We start from the raw sequence: 25,052 nt of genomic DNA, 5'->3' as shown, positions 1-25,052 counted from the left end.
TTAAGCTGTGGGGCTGTAGAGATGGCTCAGCTGCTCTTCCAGGGGACTCAGGTTCAATTCCCAGCACTCACGTGGTAGCTCACAACTGTGACTCCAGTTCCAGGAGATCTGACACCCTCACATGCATGCAGGCAAAACACCAATGCATATAAAATAAAAATAAATAAATCATTTTAAAAAAGCATTAAGCTGTTGGGATCAGTTTGGCTTGAGCTATGTAACGCCCTTAACCTAGGAGGGAATCAGAGATAGGTTCATAATGATCTTTAGGCCACTGTATTCTTGTGGGGAGACAAAGCCTATCTCAGTGAAGGTTGAGATTGTGTGTGTGTGTGTGTGTGTGTGTGTGTGTGTGTGTGTGTGTGTGTATCTCAGTTATAGTTCCACAGCAGAATTGATCCCAAAATATAGCACACTCCTATATGCACCCTGCCTCCTCCAAATTGGTTGGTCTTTTAAATGACTCTCCAGGCTGTCTCTGTTCCCTGAAATTCTAGTATCCTCTCAGTGCCCCCTACTATACTTTATCTAAACATTGTCATTGTTGGGGCACGGGCGGTGTGTGTTCTGTCTCCTAACTGGGTTTCAGCCCTTTAACTCTGGGGTCTCTGTCCCCATCAGTACTGCAGAACATACTGAGGTGGTGAACATGTTCAGGGTCTGCCCCAGAGAGCTTGCAGCCTTAGAGACACCCATGAAGACAGACAGACCAGAGGAAGAATGACACCATTAGAACTTTCTGGATGGCTCTGTAAAGCCTTTCTCCCATTGTCCTGGAGATGAAACCTTGCCCATGCTAAGCCTGTCCCAAGCTGTGTCCCTGGCTCTATGAATCTCTGTAGAAAAGATTAGCCTTGCCAACAGATGCCTCAGGATTGTGGGCCCATCCCTCCTACATTCCCTGCTTGGTGCATTCAGCAGCCAGGTGACGTCTCTCTCTCATTGGTTGCTCTGGTCTTAAAGGAGCATTAAAAGCATTAGGGTGTTGTCCCTGTTCCTGAGCAGTCACCCAACTGAGACCAAAAGCATGTGTGGTTCAGTTCCTGACCCTCTGGCTCTAACCCACCCCAGCTAGTTTGAACTGCATGGAACCAGGAACCAGCCTAAGCTTACCAGCGGCGAGGTAAGCATATCCTACCAAAGGAGCTGTGGTCATCAGGCAGAGACAGTTCAGTTCAGGTTTAGTCAGGACTGAATTCGGGTAGGTGTGCCCCATGCCGGTGTCTCTGAGTAGAGAAAAGAGATCGTAGAGTACCTGCTTTCTGAGCTCTCTAGACCAGGTCCCAGGAAAGAGAGCCACATTTGAGACGCTGTTGGAGCTTCAGGAATGGGATTCGAACGTGTGGGAAAGAGTAATGCAGCTGAAATGTCGCTCTCTTGCAGGTCCCGTATTTAATGCCTCTGTGCACTCAGACACGCCGTCAGTCACCCGGGGAGATCTCATCAAGTTGTTCTGTATTGTCACTCTGGAAGGAGCGGTGCTGGATCCAGGTACCTCCCTCCGCTCTGTCCCCTCCTCCAGTTGCCTTCTGTTAAATGTTTCCCTTGTCATTCTCAGTGTGTCACTCAGGTGTGGGGACTAGGGTTTGGGTTGTCTGTCCATCTCCATGTGTCTTAGGTAAGTAGGGTTTCTGTTGCTGGATGAAACACCATGACCCAAAAGCAAGGTGGGGAGGAAAGGGTTTATTTGACTTACACTTGCACATCACTGTTCATCATTGAAGGAAGTCAGGACAGGAACTCAGACAGGGCAGAAACCATAGATAGAGGGGTGCTGTTCACTGGCTTGCTCTCTATGGCTTGCTCAGCCTGCTTTCTTATAGAACCCAGGGGTGGCACCACCCACGATGGACCTGGCCTTCCTCCATCAGTGACTAATTCGAAAATGCCCTACAGCTGGATCTCACAGAGGCATTTTCTCAGTTGAGGCTCCCTTCTCTCAGATGACTCCAGCTTGTGTCAAGTTGACGAAAGATTAGCCAGGACACCACTTTTCCTGACTTGGTGCCGGCTTGGGTCTGTGAGGCCGTCTATCTGCTGTGAGATTTGAATACACTTTTCAGGGCAATCAGGAGATCTCTTCCTGGGTTACTGTGACCTGCCTAGAGACCCACTCACAGGGTCCTCCTCCTCTGTGTCATGCATTCATTATTTCTGAGTTCCTTCAGTGCACGAGAGCAGCTGTAGAGTGGTGAAAACATGTTCAAGGTCTGCCCCAGAGAGCTTGCAGCCTAGAGACACCCGTGAAGACAGACAGACCAGAGGAAGAATGACACCATTAGAACTTTCAGGATGGCTCTGTAAAGCCTTTCTCCCATTGTCCTGGAGATGAAACCTTGCCCATGCTAAGCCTGTCCCAAGCTGTGTCCCTAGCTCTATGAATCTCTGTAGAAAAGATTAGCCTTGCCAACAGATGCCTCAGGTTGTGGGCCCATCCCTCCTACATTCTCTGCTTGGTGCATTCAGCAGCCAGGTGACATCCCTCTCATTGGTTGCTCTGGTCTTAAAGGAGCATTAAAGGCATTAGGGTGTTGTCCCTGATGCTGAGCAGGACTGTACCCACTTTGCCTTTTCTCGAAGGTTCTGTGAAGAGCCTAGCTTGCTGAGGCCTGCCCTTCTCCCTTACACCTGTTGTGACCCTGACCCTGCTCGCCCCACCCCATTCCTAACAGAGTCATTCACTTTAGAGCAGCCAGCCAAATCGTGTGAGTTCTTGTGTGGTTGTGTGTGCAGACGCCTGGAAGTATGGCCCTGGGGGCACGCAGGCAGGATTTGTTGTTCTCTGTGAAGTGCTGATACACGGGATGGGATGCGGGCCTCACCGGTATCTGGAAGTAATCTACTGAGCAGCCCCCACTGTCAGGGTGGATGCCTGGCTCCTTCAGGACCATACCGTTCAGAGGTTCAGGTAGCTGCCAGCTCAGGATCTGTGCATGCTTCCTATGAAGGACCCAGTAGGAAATAGTTTGGGCTCTGTGGGTCATATGGTCCCAGCCGCTCAGCTCTGCCTCGGACACAGGGAAGCAGCAGTGGGTGACAATATAAACAAACGAGCATGGCTGAGGATCAGGAAAACCGATCTCCAGAACAAGGTAGGCTGCATTTGACCTGCGGGCATGGTTTCCTGCCGATACCAGCCTTTGCTCTCCAATGTCCATGTGCTTTAGAAGAGGTGGGAGAAAGGCGCTTGTAGGAGGAAAGGAAGAGAAAGAACCCTCCCCCACCCCCAGCACACACACTTGCACACCCAGGGGCTGCTTAGCTTGTTCACTGGGGTAAGGCGTGAAGAGACCGGCTCTGAAGCAAGCGAGCGGCCACTGCCGTCCTGAAGCTGGAAAGCATAGAGACACAAAGGTACCTTTGCACGTGGAAATGAAGGTAAACGTAGAAAAGATTGCCAGGGAAAGGCACGCAAAACCCCTTTAAAAGTCTGCCTCGGGCATTGCTGTTCTAAAGCTCATTTATGATATATTCAGAAATAAACCTCCGAATGCTCTTTCTCGCAAATTAATAGGTCGCCGGTTGTGCCTTTCATGTAGAACTCTTTTCTCCAAGTGTAATTGCAAAAGCTATAGGTAGCCGGTATCTTGCAAATCACAATTTTCCAGAACTTTGCACTCTTGGTCTGTGTGGGTGGAAGAGTCTGAATAATTAAACACAAATTGTAATTTCTTTCTTTTTTTCCTTTTTTTCCTTCATCCTATGGGCTCTGAGAGGGAATTCTCTGTGGGAAAGTTGCATAAGTGGGCCGAGAGCCAAGGCACTCCTGTACCAGGGCAGGAGGGGAGCAGCCAAGCGTGGGTGGCGCCATGGTCCGGCTCCGCAGCAAAGCAGACCGAGTATGAGTCATGGAGGGCTTTCTCCACAGTGTGCTGTGAGGGCGCGAAGGAACGGAGCCCCAGCAGCCATGCTATTGGGACTTGGAGCTGAGGCCACAAAGGAGCTGGGCTTTCGTGTCCTCGGCAGAAGTTAACGGTGTCTTGTAGCCTCCATGAGGCATTTCTAGCAAGTAAGGTGGCTCTGGAGAGGTACAGTTAGAGAGTGTCAGCATCTAGAAGCTACACCAGTGTATGCGGTGGGATGAGGTGGCTCAGCACAGCAGCTGTCCACATGAGGGACCCACAGCCTTGACAGCAGAGAGTCATGCCTTTCCTCCCAGCAGCAGCTACTTGTCTGGCCAGGTATGGAGATGAGGCCAGTCACTTAATTATTAAGCACTCACTGTGGTCCAGGGGGGGTTCTTGCAGTGTTTGCCCATGCTCTTAGATTTATTTTTTTAGTGTGTATCTGTGTCTATGTGTGTCTGTATACAAGTGTGTGTCTGTCTGTCTGTCTGTCTGTGGAGGCCAGAAGAGAGTGTCAGACCTCCTGGAGTTGGAGTTACAGGCGGTTGTGAGCCACTTGACATGGGTGCTGGGAACTGAACCCGGGTCCTCTGCAAGAGCAGTGAAGTGCTCTTCACTGCTGAACTGTCTCTCCAGACCCCTATCAATTGCACTTTACAGATGAGGAAATTAAGTTGCCGTGAACTAACATGGCTTGTTCAGGTCACGTGGCCAGTAGGCTCTGGGGTTCTAGCCCAGGCTAGCTCAGCCTACCATCCTATAATGCACAGTGGGGAATACAGTAACGGGAACACCCCTATGCCTCGAGTTTCCATGGGTAGAAGTGCCTGCTGTGCCCTGGCCCTGGCGGGGAATGAGGCAGTTCGCAGTATTCACTCCATTTCCTGCCCAGCTGGTCTCAGAGACTTACATACTGGGAACTGTTTGTGCCAATGTATGTAGGGTGAAGGAGAGAGATGATCTGCCTTAGTAGTGAGCCGGGAAGGAATTATCATTTGGACACATTAGGAAATGCCTACTTTGAGTTCCGCTCAGTCTGTCTTACATGGGTCGGGATAGCGTTTGTTTGCCTTGTAGTGTGTTTTCCAAAGATATTGGTCTATTTCCACTGAATGAATGTGTGTTATTTTTTGTTGTTCAACAAAAACTGACATAAAAAGTCCCATGCCAGGGGTGTAGCTTACCAGCAGAGTGCTTGCCCAGCACGGCCCTGGGTTCAATACTCGTAGTGGTTTTTTTTTTTTTTTTTTAAGGAATTTTGTCAAGCAGATTTAAGACGTAATTGTGTTTCTGATCCACAGTTCTCACATGCCTTCTGGATGAATTTCCCAGCTCAACAGCTGGTATTGGTTGGTACGGTCAAGGGGGGTCTGAGTGTAGCATGTGGCCTCAGTTTCCACAGTCTCTGTAACCACGCCCTTTCTCTTTGCCCATCTTAATTCATTGAGGCTGTTGGAATCTCAGTTTCACAGCGTACTTCATGATCCAACAGCTTTGCTCTCTGGGACTATTAACTAGGTTCAATTTTCTCAGCTTGATTTTTTTTTTCCCCTCTTGTTTTGAACTTAAAACACGTCTGCAAGGGGGAAGAAGAAAAAAAAAAAAAAACTACAGTGAACAATAAAATCCAAACTGTGCACAGCTTTTAATTTGGTACTGATCATTTTGTGTACATTTTGTTCCTTCACACTTCCACCCTTCCCAGTCTCCTGTTCTTTGGCTTGAAGTGCCCCGGGACCCTGCACACCATACCCTTCACATACAGGGCTGTCTGTGGAGCCAGAGTGACCCCAGGTCTTTGTCCTATGGTTCCTTAGGGTGGTGGTTAGGTTGGACACTTGGTCATAAGCTCACACACTACTACCTGTGGCTGTGTGGCATTGCCACAGGGGTGAATGTGACACAGTTCATCATCACAGGCTGCTTGAGGCTTCATCTAGAACAGACCCGGCCTGGAATAAGGGTTCCAGACATGGGAGTGTGTAAATCACTTCTGCTCACACACTGACCTCAGCGTTTTGGCTTGTTAATCCACAGACGACATGGCCTTCGATGTATCCTGGTTTGCAGTACACTCCTTTGGCTTGGACAAGGATCCCGTCCTCCTATCCTCCCTGGACCGGAAGGGAGTCGTGACTACAGGCCAGAGGGACTGGAAGAGTACTCTCAGCCTGGAGCGAGTGAGCGTGCTGGAATTCCTGCTGCAAGTGCACGGCTCTGAGGACCAGGACTTTGGCAACTACTACTGTTCTGTGACTCCGTGGGTGAGGTCACCGACAGGTTCCTGGCAGAGGGAGGCCGAGATCCACTCCAGGCCCATCTTTATAACTGTGAAGATGGATGGTGAGCTCCCTCGCTGAGTTTCTGGAGTATCTTCTTCTTGTGTTTTGCTGCAGCACATAGAATCCAGGTTTCCATAGTTTGGTCCAGCTTATTTTTTTGATCTAGGGCCTGGCTTGGGCCAAAGCAGTTTTGCAAGTTGCTAGCTTTGCAGTTCTGGCCTGGTGACTGCACTGGGAGAAGATTTTTAGGAGTGTTGGCTCTTCTGTGGTTCTGTGGAAACCCACTTCACTGTGGTTCCTAAGGCTGGCGGGGCTCCTGCCATGTGGGGGCAGAGAGGTCTTCAGGCGAGGCTGTAAAGACTGACTACTTTTGCCCACCTGCTGCCTTTTTGTGATCTCATGTGGCCCAGGCTTGCTTCACAGTCACTGTCTAACCCTAGGCTGGCCTCGAACTTCTGATCTTCTCACGTCTCTCTCCCATCACATATTGTTTTACTTCTTGGAAAAGAAAGGTTCCCCCAGAGCCACTAGCACAGAGTGGGGACCTCTTGGAACCCCGAGATGGGAGAGTGTCTCTTAGCTTTACTGACCCATACCAACTCCACCCCATCCGGACCAACCTAACCAATCATATCTCTGCCCCTTGAGCATCTCAGAACTGGGCACTTGTCCCTTTATTCTCAAGAAACGTGTCTGTCCTGTGAAAGCCGCAGAAAGCTACTCTATTTGGAACAACTCCGTGGAGAGAATTGATTCCAGATGCTCCAAGGTTTAGGAGAAGCTTTGACCAAGAGTGTGTTTCCCTAGTGGCAAATCAGTTTGAGGAGAGGGCCCTTCCAGCTCCAGCTCCTCCTCAGGTCCCTCAGTCTTTCTGCTGTGTGACCTTTCCTGGGGAGTCTACTTTCTAGTCACTGCCAATGAAAACAATGACTAGCCAGAGAAACGATCTCACCCAAGCCAACTTGGTGACCCAGTGAGTTCAATAGTGCTCCAGGAGTATGGGCAGCCTACAGGCAGCTGGACCAGTGAAGAAGAATCGTCCTCCCTACCCCCACCCCACACACCCACACACCCACACACTCACACCCCCCACATGCCCCACACCCCCCCACACCCCCACACCTCACCACACATACCCACACACCCCACATACCTCACCCCCCCACTCACACCCACCCCACACCCCACACCCCCCTACACCCACACACCCCACACACCCACACCCACACACCCCACATATACCCACACACCCCACACACCTCACCCCACATACCCACACCCCACACACATACCCACACACCCACACCACCCACACCCCACACACACCCACACACCCCACACACTTCATCCCACACCCCCACACAACCCCACACACCCCCACACCCCCACACACACCCCACTACCACCCACTTACATATTGGAATAGAGGGCCTCATGTGGCCCTCCTCCACCCTCTCCAAAAGGGACTGTTAGTAAGCCTGTTCTTCAGAGGGCCTCAAGCAGGTGAGCACAGCCAGTCTGACTTGAAGATGGCAACAACCATGTCCAGCTTGGAGGACAGAGCTCCACAATACTTCCTGAAAAATGTGACAGTAGTCTCCCATGGGGCTGTTAGGAAAATCAGACCATTCTAAACAGCAGGGACCTGGCCAGAGGCAGCATCTGCACCGAATGCTGGTGCTTAGTGGGACTTTGTGGGAGGGAAGATGGGAGGGGAGGGATGCTCCTGGGGTGGGATCTCAACTTCTGTCATCTCTGCCTCATTTGCATCTTCAACTCTGCTTGAAGTAACTCCATATGAAAACCCAGATTTACCAAACAAGGAGGGGAGCGATTATTCACTTTGCTCGATAATTTACTATAGTGTTACTTAAAATAGCATCTTTAGTACACTTCAGTTATTTGATGCATAGAATTGATTTATTCAGGTTTTTTTTTTTTTTTAAGGATGCATCTGCTGCTCAATGTGCGGTGCCCTTATACTGACTTTTAAAAATCAATCTCCTGCCAAAACCCTAAAAAGAAGCTGACATTCAAAGGCATCAAGTAAAATCTCTTTGCGGTGTGCCCAGCTCCGAAGAACTGAGTGGGGGGACGTTTGCTCGTTTCTTCAATGGAGCTGGGCTACTCCTTTCTGAATCATGTGCCAGGTGCAGGATAGGGGATTTATGAGCTCTGATCTCTGCAGAGACCCGACTGGGGGCTGGGGGGACACAAACAGGGGAGGGAGGGAGGGAGGGATCCAGTGCTCCCCAGCACCCTCCCTCTCAGCATTAACCCTTCCGCTTCCTCTCCTCCCTAGTGCTGAATGCCTTCAAGTACCCGCTGCTGATCGGCGTGGGCCTGTCTACAGTCATCGGACTCCTGTCCTGCCTCATCGGGTACTGCAGTTCCCACTGGTGCTGTAAGAAGGAGGTGCGGGAGACGCGTCGGGAGCGCCGCAGGCTCATGTCCATGGAGATGGACTAAGCGGCCGCGGAGACAGGGACAGAGGAACGTTGTAGGAATGGTGGGAGGGGTGAGAAGAGGACCAGTGATCTTTTCAGACAAAGTGTGTTACACTAAAACCAGTCCTCTCTAATCTCAGGTGGGACTTGGCGCTCTCTCTTTTCTGCATGTCAAGTTCTGAGCGCGGACACGTTTACCAGCAGCACACGGCTCTTCTTCCCACGGCACTTTCTGACATGTAACAATCGAGTGTGTGTTTCCCCAGCTGCAGCTTTTTAATGGTTAACCCTGGTCTCATTAGTTTTCTCCTAGAGGCTTATTGACCCTCTGATTTTGTGTGTGTTGATCACTTTTGATTTGTGGGATCGCGGTGAGGAAGGGTGGAGGCGTTCAGAGTTGGTCATCATGGGTGAGAGGGTACCTGCCCACCTGAGAGCCAGCATCCATCCACGAGGGACTGGCATCTGTAGTGTGGCTACCTACTGCCCTCCACACTGGCCCGGAGCTGATAAAGACCTGCTACAAGGCAAGCTGTGGCTTTGACTACCCTGCCCATCCCCCATTTTCAGGAGTTTAAACTATATTAGAACCTAAACTCAAGAGTCCATGACTTCTTGATCCACATGCCTTTTGTGTTTTCCCTTCTTCTCTAGCATCTTCCATTTTCGGGTTTGTTTCTGTGAGAATGAGGAAATGGCAGCCCTGGAGTCTAGAATTTGGCTTTCCACCAAGCACCTTATCTTGCCACCTTAGCCTTAAGAATGAGTATGAAGAAAAATCCACTGCCACCTCTGTCCAGGGCAGAAGGTCTGTGAACAAGAGGACTCGGGGGACAAGGAAAGGAATAGATGCTCTCTCTCCCTGATAGTTCGAGGCCACTGTGCCCCCAGGGACCCAGGAGGGTAGGAGCAGAGGGCAGCTGAGCCAGGTCCCCTGTCCCTCCTGAGAGGCGCTGTCGCTGGTTGCCATGGACCGGCACAGTGCCCCACACCCTCCCCTTGCCCCGTGAGCTCCTTCACACACAAGCAGATTGCTGCCTGCAGTCCTGACTGACTTCAAGGAATCAGAAATTGCCTAGAGCAAATGTGTGTTTTCGGTGACCTTTGCAGTCCTTGAAGTCTTCAAGATCCCTGCAGGGGGTAGTGAAGAGGGGTATATTTTGTGGACATTTGCCTTCGCATTAGGAATATGAAGGGAACCCAGCAATTTACTGTCATGTGAGTGGCCTGTAAAATAGGGGTGAGAGCTGCTGGCGCTGCCTGACTGGGCCCAGCAGGGATTAGGACATCAGCCAGACACACCTTTCAGGTCCCCAGTGCCTGCTCCATCAGGGCCTCGGCCACTCCAAGTCTCTCACCCCAACACAGCACTGGCCTTCCACAAGCCTCCCCTGGGTGCCAAGGCTGGCAGCCAACTGGTGCCCTCACTCTTCCCTCTGGCTCCGAAGGATTTAACACTGTTGTCTTCCAAAGGGGGGGGGGGCTCCTTTGTTTTGAGCAATAAAGTAATCCAAATAGATGGCCATTCACAGGCAGCTCTTTGTCACTGTGAGCCGAGATGACTGAGCTCCCTCCCCACCTCCTCCCCTGTGGCCCACGGTGGCCTGTCTTCACCACCTAGGTTCCTCTGCTGGCTGTGCCCACCTGGCAACTGTTCTGCTCCTGTGCGGAGTCTCTCAGCCAGAGGGTCCAACCCAGGTGGGTCCAGCCCAGCCAGAAGGGAGACAGCCATTGCACCCCACACGAGCAAGAGAGGCCAGCGGAAGAGGGGAGGCCTTGGCAGATATGGGTGTTTCTGTATGTTACTTCCTTCCTGCTGGTTCAGAGGTGGGGTACAGGTGACTGTACAAACAGGAATTAGGGGAGTGGAGCCAGGTACTGTGTTAGTGACAGCCTTTGAGCCCTCCTTAGGAGGAGAGAGAGACTTAGCCTTGGGTGAGATGGGCCCTGGGTGCACATACAGCCACTGATGGGTCCGAGCCGGCCCTTGATGGGGAGACAGAGGAGTGTTCGGGCCTACCTTTCCCTTTCTCAACTGGTGTTGAGATTTGAGCCTGAGTTGCCGAGGCGCTGGCCTTTATCTTCTGGCCATGCCCCCAACCCCCAAGTTGCTTAGGGCTGGGAGATGGGCCAGAAACCCCAGGACCTAGTTCCTTTTGGGACTATTAACATTCTGGGACGCAAGTCTTTGTAAGTGTGGTCAAACACTCTTGATGTACCAAATAGGGTTCCCCCCATGAAGTGCTCTTCCTGAGCCACACTCCGCCACCCCACCTCCCCATTCCCCGGAAGTACTGGTATGAGGGAAGGCTAAGCCACGCCTTGGCAGATGAAATTGCACTTCTTAAATAGGAACTTTATAGAAGGTTGGGTTTTTTCCCCTAATGGCAAAGATTCCCCCCCCCCCGAAAGAGCCTAAGCTACATTCAGATTGAAGCCTAGAAATTACTTTAAATTGTTTACTTTATGATGTTTACACACACGATTCACTTTTTTAAAAAATAAGAAAAATGCAAACTCTGGCTTTTTAACAACTTTTCCGATTTTTCATGCATGGGATATGCTGGCCCCCTGACTCACCAGCTGGATTAAATCCTCATTTAGAAATGTCCCGGTGTGTGTGTGTGTGTCTTCCCCCTCCCAGCCGCAGGGCTTCCTCCTGCCCAGACCTCTGTCTGTCTCTCTGGTGGCTTTTGCCTCCTGCTTTGCAGACCGCCTGCAGCCATGATTTTGTGACGGCATCTGTGAGCCAAAGACTGCGCCTTTGGAGCAGGAACCATAAGCAATACTACACGACTCGCTACTTCCGGGGGAATTTTTTTTTTTCCTTTTTTAGCTTCACCGATGACAACAGAGGAAGAAGGGAATTAGGGTTTAGGTAAGTTCTCCACTGTGTGACCATATTCTCAGTGACACACACGCGTGCAGATCACCAGGAGAACAAGGTTGGGTTTCTTTTCTAGCGTATAACACGAGAATCTGCAGACTTTTCCGTAGACAAAGAGAAGGTCTTGTGTATTTTTGTCCATATCCAGTGTTATACAAACTAATTGTGTTGTTTTATACTGTGGCCACAAATATTATGCAATGCACCATTTGTTTTTTTGTTTTTTATTTCATTAAAGGAAGTTTAATTTAAATTGAAGTTGTGTGAGGAAGTTGGTGTTGGCTTCCGGGGGCCTTCCTCTCACCAGTAGGAGGAATTGTGGCTAATTCCAGGTGCGACGTCAGAACCTTCTGGTCTCTGCCAGTCCTGTGAAAGCATTGTCAGGCGAGGGAGGGGTTCCGTCAGTCAAGTCCTTGCCTTGCAAGCATGGGGACCTGAACACCATCCTCTGAACCCATTGGGTTGAGGGTGGCTGGAGAAATGGCTAAGTTGCTCTTGCAGAGGATCCCAGTTCAATTCCTAGTACCTACATGGTTGTTTATAACCATATATATATATATTATATATTATATATATATATATATATATAATGTATGTACGTGAGTGTGTGAGTGAGTGTGTGTGTGTGTGTATAATGTATGTATGTATATGTATAAAGCTGGGCATGGTAACACACACTTCCAGCACTAAGGAAGTGGTAGGGACAGGTGGTTCCCTATCCAGTGAGAGACCCTGTCTCAGAAAAAAAGCTGGGCAACAGTAGAGGTTCTTCTGGCCTCCACATGTACATGCAAGCCACACACACACACACACACACACACACACACACACACACACACAGACACACACACACACACTCACACACTCACACACAGACAGCATTGTAGATTTTGACCTACAATGAAACAAGTGCATTTCCTAGAGTCCACTGGGGTTCTCCACAGGAACCTCACATATAAAATGGATACACACACACATATAAAGGGGATTTATTAGAATGGTTTACAGGCTGTGGTCCAGCTAGTCCAACAATGGCTGTCTACAAATAGAAGATCCAGGAATCCCATCTTGAAGTTGGATGTCTCAGCTGGTCGTCAGTATATGATGGAATCTCAAAGAAGTAGACTCTAATGCCAGTGAGGGAATGGACTTGCTAGCGAGAGCAAGCTTCCTTCTTTCATGTCCTTTTTTATTTTTTGGTTTTTTATTTTTTTGAGACAGGGTTTCTCTGTGTAGCTTTGGCGCCTTTCCTGGATCTCACTCTGTAGACCAGGCTAGCCTCGATCTCACAGAGATCCGCTGCCTCTGCCTCCCGAGTACTGGGATTAAAGGCGTGCGCCACCACCGCCCAGCTTCTTTCATGTCCTTTTTTATACAGGCAACCACCAGAAGGTGTGGCCCAGATTAAAGGTGGATCATCCCACCTGAAAAGATCGGGATTAGAAGTGAAATTTGAAATTTAATTATGAAAACAATCCCTCACAGGTGTGCCCAGCAGCTTGGCGAGTTTTAGTTCCAGATGTAGTTACATTGACAACCAAGAACAGCCATCACATCCATGATAAGGTTCCCAGCAAGCAGAAAGGTATAGAGACCGGGATCTTGTTGCTCGGGGCCCTCTTTGTCCCCTGCTGAATTCCCATGACCTTTAGAGGTCTCTTTTTGAGGAAAGAGAAGTTAGAAACCATCCCCCTGTGCAGATGAGGAAACACACACTCACGTTCTGTGACCAGATGGAGACTGGAACAGGTGGTTTTTCTGACTCACTCGACAGTCCCAGCTCTGGAAGGCACCAGCCTCAACAACATAAAAGCCACACTGTACCCCAGCAGATCTGGGCAGCCCACCTCCCGGACTGACACTCCCCTTGGCCTTGCTTTGTACTCTGCACTTCTGTGTCCCTTTTAGTAACCACCTCATGTGAGTTACCCAGATGGGGTGTATGTCCCAGTCACTCACATCCTGCAGTTAAATGATCTGCTGTCAAAAATGACCTGTCGTTACATTCCCTTCAGTCCCAGCACTGATGCAAGCGGAGCCTGGCTTGGGCAACCCTTTACTGTTACTGAAACAGTTCCTTTCTCAAGTGTCAAAAGCAAAACAAACGTTCTCACATACCTGCCATGTGCTCAAGCTCTGCTGAGGCTGGTCTCCTGCCACAGGCCTGCTCCTGGGCTGGGCTGGTTTGGAAGAAAATGGCCCCCAGTGGAAGTGGCACTATTAGGAGATGTGGCTTTGTTGGAGCAGGTGTGGTCTTGTTAGAGGAAGTGTGTCACTGCCGAAGCTGACCACCTGCTCCTGGGCCTTTCCTCACACTGGTTGCTGCAGAAATCTAACTTGTACTTACTTCTCCAGGGATGTAGCTCTACCCATTGGGTCTAAGAGGCTGCCTGACAGATGTCCTGACAGTCTGATAGAACCATGAGGATGGAGCATTAGCCGCTGTGGCCAGTGCTCAGGGATTCTTTCGGATGTGCCCTGCATTGGAACAGTCACCACATCGATGTGACCTCATCTTCAGGTCACCCTGAGGAGCTTTAGCACAGGTTCTTGAGTGGCAGCCACTCTGCTTCCTGGCCAATGGTCATGGGATGCTGGAGTGATAGCTGTGTAAGGACCGCCACACCAGCAGTGGCTGCCACTGAGCCGATGGCTGTGCTCACAGATGGCATTGGAGGATACATACTTGCATCACACTTGGAGGCCATGTGGGATGACACATCAGAGAAGAGAAAGTATGTAAAATGGGCAGTTTACATGTGTCAGTACACAGAAGGGGCAGGCTTCAGAGTGGTTAGGCACAATCATTTCAAGCTGTTGGGGCCACAGAGACCACCCCTACCTGTCTAGACCTAACCTTGGTATAGGGCAGGAGGAGGGTGCCTCTGAGTGCACAATGAAGGAAGTGGGTCGCCCTGAACTGGGTGGCAGCTCCTGGCAACCGTATTCCTCTCTGTCTCTGGCCAACTCATAGAAATGAGCAAAACTTCAAATGTTAAAACATGGCAAGTTGTCAGGTGATGGTGGCGCATGCCTTTAATCCCAGCACTCAGGAGGCAGAGGCAGGCGGATTTCTGAGTTCAAGGCCAGCCTGGTCTACAAAGCTAGATCCATGAAGCCAGGGCTACACAGTGAAACCTTGTCTAGGAACAAAAAAAAAAAAAAAAATCTGAAGTCTGCAAAGAAAACAGCATGGTGAACACCCACACCCTATTGAGTGCAGGCCAGCTGAGACCCTGCTCCATCTGCTCACCTGAGTCCTCCCTATTCTGTGCATTCTCAAACGTACTGGGCCAGCAGCACTGGTTAGTATGGCTATCTAGAGTCCTTTGATGGTTGGGGAAGCAATACATTGTTGAGATCAGAGTATTATCAAAGCATGTTGATAAGACTGGATGTCCATATGCAAGAGAATGAAGTTGGACCTCACATCATATACAAACATGGTCCCAAATGGGTAAAAGCCCCAAATGTAAGATGAAAGCTCTATATATAAAAAAAAAAAATCTCAGGAGAAAATGTGGGGGAAATGTTCGGACTTGGGATTTGATAATTATTTCTTGGGTATGACACCAAAAACATAAGTAGCAAAATAAAAAAAATGGACACATGGGACCATATCAAATTTTAAAATGTTCTTGTGTGAAAGGAGAAAATATTTACAACATATATGTGATACAGGGTCAACATTCAGACTGTGTAAGATATTTGATTATTGGCTGGACAGTGGCAGTGCACGCCTTTAATCCCAGCACTCAGGAGGCAGAGGCCAGAGGATCTCTATGAGTTTGAGGCCAGCCTGGTCTACAAAGCAGATGCCATGACAGCCAGGACTGTTATACAGAGAAACTTGTCTTAAAAAACCACAAAAGAACAAGAAAAAAGAAATTTGATCATTAAAATTAAAAATTGGGAAAGGACTTGCATAGAAAACTGTAAAGAATACATATAAGATGCCCATCGTCATTGCCCATAAGACACCAGGAGATGTTACCTGACATGTGTTAGGACAGCCACTCTCAAAAAGGAAGTGCCTGGTGTTATTCTTGTGCAAGAATGCAGGTAAGGGGCTGAAGAGATGGTTCAGTGGTTAAGGGCACTTGATGCTCTTGCAGATGACCCACAGTTTCTAACCCACACTGGGTAGCTCACAACTGCCTGTAACTCCAGCTCCAGAGGATCCATTGCCCTCTTCTGACTCCCAAGAGCACTCATGTGAGCATGAGCGCATACACACACACACACACACACACACACACACACACACACACACACACACACACACACCATGTAAGTGAAAACTCTTTAAAAGATGCAAAAAAGTTGGAATAAGCTGTGTTGGTGTAGATGTTAAGTACAGCCATTATGCAAAAGAGTATGGAGGTTCTTCAAGAGATTAAAAATAGACCTGCCAGATGATTTAGCAATCCCACTTCTGGGAATATGTCCTAAAGAAAATATGTTCTTAAAAGCAATGTCTCCAAGAGACACATATGTTCATTATGTTCACAATAGCCAAAAGGTAGAAGCAACTTTAGTTTCCATCAGCAGATGAATGAGTAAACAAAATGGAATATTGGTTACCCTTTAAAAAGAAAATCCTGGGGCTGGGTATATGGCTTAGTTGGTAAAGTACCATGCAAGCATGAGGTTCTGATCCTGGACACCATGCAGATGCTGGGCATGGCAGCACATGCCTGTAATCCTAGCACTGGGAAGGCTGGGACAAGAGGCTCCCTGGGACTTTCTGGCCAGCCAACCCAGCTGAATCCACCAGCTCCACTGTAAGTGAGAGGCCTTGCCTCAAAAAACAAGACAGAGTGATCAAGGAAGACCCCGACTGCTTCCATGTGCATGTTTCTTCTCACACAGGTGCATGAGGTCCCCATCCCCCAACACACACACCCCAAAATACAAAGGTAGGTAGGTAGGTAGGTGGATGGATGGATGGATGGACAGATGGATGGACAGATGATAGATAATCCTTGAGCATGCTGCAACATGATTGAACCTTAATACTACTACACCACACGAAATACACCAGATACAAGAACTATTGTGTTGGATTCCTCATACAGAGCATTTGATGACTACAGGAGAATGCCAGGGGGTGCTGTAAAAACCATGGAAGGGCTCAGTGCTCCATGGCACCACAAATATTTTGTAACTTCTTCCACATTAAGGAAAAGGTGTTAGTGTTTGTGCATGCTGCAAGACAGTACATTCTAGATAAGTTGGATGTGGTGGCATACCCTTGTCATCTTGGAACTAGGGAGGCTGAGGCAGAAGCATCGCCAAGGTCAGCCTGCTCTGCATAGTGAGTTTGAGGCTGGCCTGGACTATGTATCCTAGTGTGGCTTGGAACTAGGGCAAAAAGGTGGGTGATTAGGGTTGGCAATGTGGCTTAGCAGGTTCAAAGCACTTGCTGCCAATGCCAGCTCCCTGAATTCAGTCCACAGAACCCACAGTGTAAGCAGCGAACCTCCATATGGGTACTCCGACACATGTGCACTCCACCGACATACACACAAATACATTTAAAAAACATTTTAAAGCTGCTGTGTAATACAATGGACACTTGAGCTTTGCAGACTGAGAAAGCCACAACAGATGGGTGTTGGTCCCTAAGGGTGGGTACGGGATCTTCCTGTCCCCGCTCCTTCCCTCCTATTTAGGGCCTATTCTGAGCCGTCTTCTCTTAACTGTACATCAAAGTTGCTTGTCAATCAGGAAGTTTATGGAGTCGCCCTTCCCTGGGGAATGTTCACTTAGCAAGAAATGACCTAGGAATCCCTGCTGTGGCTTCTTCCTGTCTTTTTCAGGAAGCTAAGTCTATCTCCAGCTCTCCACCCGCTGTGCCCACCTGCTTGTATGCCAAGCCCTGGCCTTTGCCTTTGCCCACAGGAATTCAGTCCACACTTGGAAAACTTCTTATAGTAAATGTATTAATGGAGCCAGGGTAGCAAGGAGTCAGAACAAAGGGGCGCCTTGGTTTCTTCTTCCGGGTCAGGGGAGGGTTAACTGAGGTCACAGTGGTCTCTTGTGGAGTGGCTGGTATTCTGAACTGTTGTCCTTTTTTTAAATGGTTGTTGCCTTTTTTTTTTTTTTTTTTTTTTTTTTTTTTTTTTTTGGTTTTTCGAGGCAGGGTTTCTCTGTGTAACTTTGCGCCTTTCCTAGAACTTGCTTTGGAGACCAGGCTGGCCTCGAACACACAGAGATCCGCCTGCCTCTGCCTCCCGAGTGCTGGGATTAAAGGCGTGCTCCACCTTTTTAAGCCACAGCTGTCTGAATCAGCAAATGCAACTCTACTGCGGTTAGGCTGCAAGGGCCGTAGCCAGAGGGAAATCTGTTCCCCCAGGCTCCAACTCTCACAAAGCTCTGAAGGGAGCCTAACTAAACCTCTCTCCTCTAAAGAACTCAACATTCAAAGGTTAAGGTGGAATTCTGCTCTTCAGAGGCTGAGTAGTAGCAATTAGCTCACCTCCTCTCCTTACTCGAGTTTTCCAAAAAGCCTTCCTGTTCCTCCTGGCCTCTCCTCATAAACCCTTTCTCACCTGGCTCCTCCCCAGCACTTCCTGTCAGCTAGCTGCTGACTCAGCCTCCTGACCGCAGGTGAATTTTATTTAATCAAACACATCTTTGCATCATTAAACAAATATTCCAGAGCATAAACAGAAGTAACACACCTTGAAATAGTATTCTACAACACTCAACAGGTAGCCATGGGGCTTAGCCCCAGACTGCCTGACATTAGCAAGTCTGAGTTTAGGGAACACAATGGCAGTTTACTGCTGACCCCTTAGGCTGTTCGTTTTTCTTAAATTCCTCTTCAAGCCACACACTATCCTACACTTGCCTTCATTAGCAACACACATCCTCAATTCCAGCACTTGGGAGGCAGAGGCAGGTGGATCTCTAAGTTCAAGGCCAACCTGGTCTAAGGAGTGAATTCTAGGACAGCCAGGGCTACACAGATAAACTCTGTCTTGAAACAAACAAACAAACAAACAAAAAACCCAACCCCCCCCCAAAAAAAAAACCCCATAACAACAACAACAAAAACCCCATCATGGCCAGAAACAATTTGGAGAGGAAAGAGCTTATATCAACTCTCAGATCACACTCCATTACTCAGAGAAGTCAGGGCAGGAACTTGGAGGCAGAAACTGATGCAGGTGCCCTGAAGGAGTGCTGCTTCCTGGCTTGTTCCTTCCTAGTGGCTTGTTCAGACCACTCTCCTGCCTCAGGACCACCAGTCCAGGGGTGGCCCGCACCCACACAGGGCTGGGTCCTCCCACATCAGTCACCCATTAGGAAAATGCACCACGGCCTATCTAGAGGGCATTTTCCTGATGGAGGCTCCCTCTTCCAAAATGACTTTAGTTTGTGTCAAGTTGACCCAAACCTAGCCAGCCCAGCAGCCTTGGAATCTAGCCACGTTCTAACCTGGTGGGTTTCCATAGGTCAGCCCAGGACTTGGAGCCTCGGTTCACTCCACTCAGCTGTAAAGTGGGACCAGCAATGCCCGCCACCTTGCCACATCAGTCTGTGAAGCAGCTGCCTTGCACCCGGTGAGGAAAAGTCCCTGTTTGTTTGGGGGCCCTCGATGGGTATGATACAAGATCATAATGCTCATGGTTTCAGTGATTCTGTGGAACTAATATGGAGGTGTGTCAGCCTGAGGGGAAAATAGAACTTTTTATCTACCTTGCAGGAAGAGGGACAGCTTTTCTTCCAGTGTATTCTAAGCGCCCTGTTCTGACTGTTCTCCCCCTCCTCTGCTCTGGGAGAAACTACATCTTATACCTTTTCAACAGCTACCATGCAGTGATTCCCAAGGCAGCAGAATAGCTGTCTCTCTTTTTTCTGAAGATTCCTTGACAACAGAAGCGTGCTCTCTTTCCCTCCCCCCTCCCTCCCTCCTCTAGAAAAGAAGCAACATCACCCTGTCAATACTCAATTCTGGCAGAAATGGAGGGAACTAAAATAGAAAGAGAAAAAATATTTTGGCAAGAGCCAGGAATCTGAAGTTACAGCGCATTTACTGGGTCAGATACATTTCAGGGCTGCAGAAACTCCGTGTTATTGGCGGCGTGGTTCATGCTTATTTCCCAGATAATTCTCTCTTCACCGCACATGACAGATGCGCTGATGCTCGAGTTTTTCACTCCACCCCTTTGCTGGGTCATTTTGCTGCTTCCTTCAACAAAACTATCACTTGCATTTGAATTTGGTCTTATGTTCTGTGGCACAATTCTTGTAGCAATGATCCACTCATTGAAGATGGGGAACCAATGACAGACCAAAGTAATACCACCAAAGTCCAACTGGTGACCAGTGAGTTTACTCAGGTTACTTACTTCATAGTTAAGGGGATACTCAAGGTACAGAGAGGAAGCCGCTGAGTATGGGAAACCCATCCCAACATGGGTGACAGCTCATGAAAGCTAGAATTCTGGAGATCTCTGCACCACTTAACAGGAATCTCAAACAATTGCTGAGTCTCTTGTCCTTAGTATCCTTGCTGCTTATACTGGGCATGGGAAGGGGCTTGTGAGTGTGGTAAGTTTTAGGGACTTCCTGAGACTTGTGAATTGTTTATTTCTTGAGTCTTGGGGAGCCTTCCTCTAGGATGGAATGTTTCTACTAGCTCTATGGGACCCTTTATGTGAAAATATGTAAGACACATGGCGAAGTACTGAGTTGTCCAACCCAAGGCCATCCTAGGCCATTATTGATCCCATCACCTGACACACTAGTGAAAGCCCACTCAGCTAATACACAGACTCATCAGTAAAAATAAATATTTATCACTGGAGCCACCAAGCCTTGTAGCTGTTTGTTACACAGTAGTAACTGTGGATACAGTATATTTGCCTAAAATATTAACATCAGAAGGTGGCCTATGACATCTCTAGCTAAAATGGTGAACAGATTTCTGCATTTCAAGTTATGCTGATACTGTAATTACCAGCTCCGAGGGTGAGTTTGAAATCTCAACCCTAGGCAGCCTGCCAGCTAGTGCTCTCCTACAGATAGCCAGCATGCCCCTGCCTCTGTCTTTGGGATTTTACTTCTTTCTGGGATCTTATCCCCTCTTACCTACTAGAATCCCTCTTGACCTGCAAGGACCTACTTCAAGCATGTGTTTCCTAAATGATCTTGGTGGCCATCCCTGCCCATTTACTCCTAGTGTTTTTCTTGCCTGGCCATGCACTGGACACCATGAACCTGCTTCCTCCTGTGGCTTCTGTTGTTCATCTGCAGATGTTTACTGAACTGGATAGTAGGTTCCTGAGGGGCGGAGCTTCCTTGCCCTTCCTTTACCCTCCAGGTCTTATGCAGAACTTTGAAGAGGGAAGTCCAGAATCTTTCACAAAAGCCCTTGCAGGTTAACTGACTTCAGAGAGCTAATTTTTAAGAGACCACAGCTTGTGGGTTTAACCAGAGGGCAGGATGATTCAGTGAATAGGTTTGTAGATAGATAAATAAAGAGTGGATGGATGAATTAAGTATCTCCATCCCCACGTTTGTAGATGTTCCCCTGATCTGTGATCATTCCACTGAGAAAATAAACTTTACCTTAAAATGCCTTTGTCCTGAAGGCTCCTTTAAGCACTCGCTCTTCTGAACTGGAGATGCCCTACCTCCTACAACTGTAGCCATCTCCTAAGGGACCTCCTCTGCTTTCCTCGGTGTGACACTCTGTCATGTTCTCTCCTGCTCATCTCCATCAACCTCACTGTCTCCAGTGAAGAGAGGCTGTACTTTAACATGAGGCTCTCCGGCATTTGGTACCTTGTCGTGTATTGGGACCCAGTAAGTATCTGACTTTTCATCTCTCCATTCTGCCTTTATTTTAATGCCCCAATTCAGGAACTCACCACTGGTGAAACAAACAACTAAAAAAAATCTATGACTGACATCTTGTCTATAGGCCTCTCTACCTCCCTCACCTTCCAATCAGTTAACAATAATACAAAATTTTGTTTTCGAAGAAAAACCGTGCTGTATTCACATTTAAAACCCTCCTGATAGTTCCTCTGCTCTTCAAGATTAGAGTCTGGCTGGCTTTCACAACCCACTAAGATCTGTCCCAGCCAATCTATAGACTCTCTCTCCACACCAGCTCCAAGCATCATCATCAACAGGGACAGTCGACACCTCCCGGATATGCCAGAGTGTTTCCCAACTGTGCCCCAGCTGTTTTAACTCTCATTGTCTCTTTAGCCCAGTCCCGTCCACCCTGACCTCCCCTCCTGCCCACCAACTTCCTTCTCTGCCTTGATGTGTCCCGTTGTTTGTGGCCACATTGCATTGATGGTCATCTGATGAGGTGTTTTCTGGCTGGGCATGATGGTGCACACCTTTAACCCTAGCACTTGGGAGGTGGAGGCAGGTGAATCTCTGTGAGTTAGAGGCCAGCCTGGTCTACAGAGTGAGGAGTTCCAGGACAGTCAGGACTTGTTACACAGAGAAACCAGTCACACACACACACACACACACACACACACACACACACACACACACACTATTTTTAGAAGGGCATTTCCTGAGGATAAAAGGAAGGTTGTGGATCTCTTTGTATGTGCAAGTTCTACCACAACACCAGAACATGGGAAGACAAAAAAAAAAAAAAAAAAAAAAAAAAAAAAAAAAAAGACTGGATGAATGGATGGATGGATGGATGGACCTGTGGATGGATGAATGGATGATAGATGAATAGTGGGTGGATGGTAGATAGATGAATGGATGATGAGTGAGCAGATGGTGGGTGGATGGTAGATGGATAGATGATTGGCAGATGTATGAATAGGTGGATAGATGATGGATGGATAAAACAGTGAAGAATCTACCTGTTACTGTGCCCTGAAACAGACTAATTTGCTACTAATCTACCTAAGTATGTGCTTTAACAGGTCCTAGAGACCAAGACTAATAACTTCTGCTATCCTTGGTCTCCAGACCCACCCTGGGAAGACAAAAATTCCCTTAGAGGTCTTCTGACGGTGATGACGGGAGCTAGTAGTCATTCAGCACTCACTGTGGACCGAAGACTGTTTTAAGTGCTTTAAACCAATGAGCTTTCTGGCTCTCTTGTGGGGTGTGTGTTATGAGCAGCCCCGTTTTAGAGATGAGAGTTAGAAAATGTGAGCTTTTGGAAGATTGCACAGCTGCTTACAGTGGAATCTGCCCCAAACCCCAGGCAGCCTAACTCTGGAGTGTCTGTCTTCACACCTCTTGTGACCCTGAGTTTGTGTTTTCCAGGGGGACCTCACATACTTCCTCAAGAGGGGAGCTGATCATTTCTCGGTGCTCTTTATTCATTCAGTTTTCTGGAATCCCTTCCTATTTAGCCAGGAAGAGCCCCAGCTTCTTTCTGTCTGTGTGTGTTCACTTTACCATGAAGCTACCTAGTCATTTCACACCCAATCTGAGTGTAACCACCTTTGCTTCCTGCAAGCTATCTCCGTCCCTCCGTCCCTCAGGCTGAAAACCACACCATAGCTTCCTCTTTACCTTTGCCGTGACAGCACAGAATTTTGTCACTCGGCTTCTGAGCGACTTCAGTGACGCTGCCTTGAAAGGCTGTGCCGGTCCAGATGGCAGGCATCCTGTGTGTGGCATCTCTCTTTCTCTCTCTGGGTAAGTTTTAATAACTTTGATGTTTCCACCATCACAGGAGCTTGTCATCCAGAGGCTGCTGGGTGAGGAAGCAGGACAATTTGGTCTTCACAGGAACAACTGAGTTACAGACTTCTGACTTGGTGATCATCGTTTACTTATTGGGGACAGTTTTAGGCTTCCCTAGATGGCCTTGTGATCTGGGGCAGTGGAACACTTTGTTGTATCCTGGGTACCTAATGTCTTTTTTTGTTTGTTTGTTTTTTAAGTTTATCTGTCTTTGAACTTCGCATGTCCCTGACTTTACGTCTCCTATGGGAGAGCTCGAGGTTTGCCCGATGTTAGGGTGTAACTAGAAGAGTATGCCTTGTGGGTGTGATTGGGTAGAAGAGAAGGTGATGAGAGCACTCTGAAGTTTAGGCCAAGCTAAGAGAATGTTCTGGGCTCCACTGAGAGGTAAAGAGAGGGACAGAGAAGGATTCAGAAGATTAATTGACTCTGCTAAAGGCCCTGTGAGGCCTTTATACATGTTTGAACAGGGTAGAGGAAGAAAAATTTGGAGGTAAAGGGAAGAAGCAGATGAACTGAGCAGGGAATAAAACATTCCCTTACTAGGTAGGGCACATACCCCGGATACTGTGTGCCATATTCAAAGACCATCTCAGAATAACCTATAAATGCAGATTATAAAATGCATGCGACTAGAGAATAAACTGGCCATATTGAAATAGAGCTATCAAAATATTTTCAATAGCCAGTGTGGGGGTATCTGTAATAACAGCACTGGGGAGCCAAGGAAGCCAGCCTGAGTTACACAGTGAGCCCTATCTAAACAACATTTAAAAAATAAATTATATTTATTTCATTTCTTATTTATGTGCTATACAAGATCTGGAGGAATATCTATTAACCACTAACTTCAGAGAAGTGATGGGTAGAAGAGAATATTTTAATATGACCACAAAAATTGTCATATAATATGCAGATATCTGTGATTTCTTGTCTACAATCACTGAAGGCCATAGGATATTTTCATTGGAGATTAATGCATATAAAAAATGTGAGGTCTTTTTCTCACCCTGGTTGAAGATCTCTTTAGTCCTATCTGTGGGTTCAAGTTTAGAACTTTTTGCTTCCCAGAGATGGAGTGGAGTTTGTGTAGAGACCTGGACAGCTGGGATGAGGGAGGAACTGGGCCAGACTGTAGTCAGTGTGGCCAAGGAAAGGAAGGAAGGGAGGAAGGGAGGGAGGAAGGGAGGGAGGGAGGAGGGAGGGAGGGAGGGAGGAGGAAGGAAGGAAGAAAGAAAGAGAAAGAAAGAAAGAAAGAAAGAAAGAAAGAAAGAAAGAAAGAAAGAAAGAAAGAAAGAAAGAAAGAAAGAAAGAAAATGAGGGAGGCAGGGAGGGAGGGAAGAAAGGAAGGAGGGAGGGAGGGAGGGAGGGAGGGAGGGAAGGAGGGAGGGAGGGAAGGAGGGAGGGAGGGAGGAGCCCAGCGTTGAGCATGACAGGTTGACCAGCAAGCACTGATGAAGCTGAACAGGCTCAAATCTCAAAGAGCATATGGGTGAAGATCAGACCAGCGGCCCGATGAGGAGACAGGAAGCCTGCAGAGGGATGGATGTTTCTGGACCATTTGCCAGGTGACTGGCACCTGCTAGCACCCTGGCAGGGCAGGCATTGACGGACAGGTGCCTTGGTGGGGTCCCACGTGGACTGCTGCTTCTATGACCCTGTTCTGTCATCTAACAAGTATGCATTCTTTGTGTTTGGTGACTGCATTTGCCTTGTGTGGGGGTGAGATGGGTCTGCATTGGACAGTGAGGCAGAAAGTTGCACATCCTCATTCTGGTTTCTAGGATTTGTTTTTAGTTTTTAGTTGTCCGTTTGTTTTTGATAAGCAGGCTGAGAGGTCTGGAGGAAGGACCATTATTAACAGCACAGATTTAAGAAAAGGAGAATCTGGGCTTTT

At 48.2% G+C, this 25,052-nt stretch overlaps 2 protein-coding genes across 2 annotated transcripts in view; both read left to right on the top strand.

Moving 5' to 3' along the window:
- Ptgfrn (prostaglandin F2 receptor inhibitor) overlaps window positions 1–11,719 on the top strand; it is a 73,614-nt gene extending 61,895 nt beyond the window's left edge. Inside the window, exons 7-9 of the mRNA XM_037206936.1 lie at window positions 1,384–1,491; window positions 5,883–6,188; window positions 8,430–11,719. Of these exons, the coding sequence (XP_037062831.1) occupies window positions 1,384–1,491; window positions 5,883–6,188; window positions 8,430–8,596 (581 nt within the window). The 3' untranslated portion in view covers window positions 8,597–11,719. The remainder of the gene's footprint in view (window positions 1–1,383; window positions 1,492–5,882; window positions 6,189–8,429) is intronic.
- A 10,913-nt stretch (window positions 11,720–22,632) lies between these two features.
- Window positions 22,633–25,052, top strand: part of Cd101 (CD101 molecule) — a 38,604-nt gene continuing 36,184 nt past the window's right edge. The window contains exon 1 of the mRNA XM_028877297.2: window positions 22,633–23,107. Coding sequence (XP_028733130.1) covers window positions 23,065–23,107 — 43 coding nt within the window. The 5' untranslated portion in view covers window positions 22,633–23,064. The remainder of the gene's footprint in view (window positions 23,108–25,052) is intronic.

This window comes from Peromyscus leucopus, chromosome 6 (genome assembly GCF_004664715.2).
Source record: "Peromyscus leucopus breed LL Stock chromosome 6, UCI_PerLeu_2.1, whole genome shotgun sequence".
Classification (NCBI taxonomy): Eukaryota; Metazoa; Chordata; class Mammalia; order Rodentia; family Cricetidae; genus Peromyscus; species Peromyscus leucopus.
The sequence above is the reverse complement of the archived record's forward strand: the minus strand, read 5'-3'. Positions and strand labels throughout refer to the sequence as shown.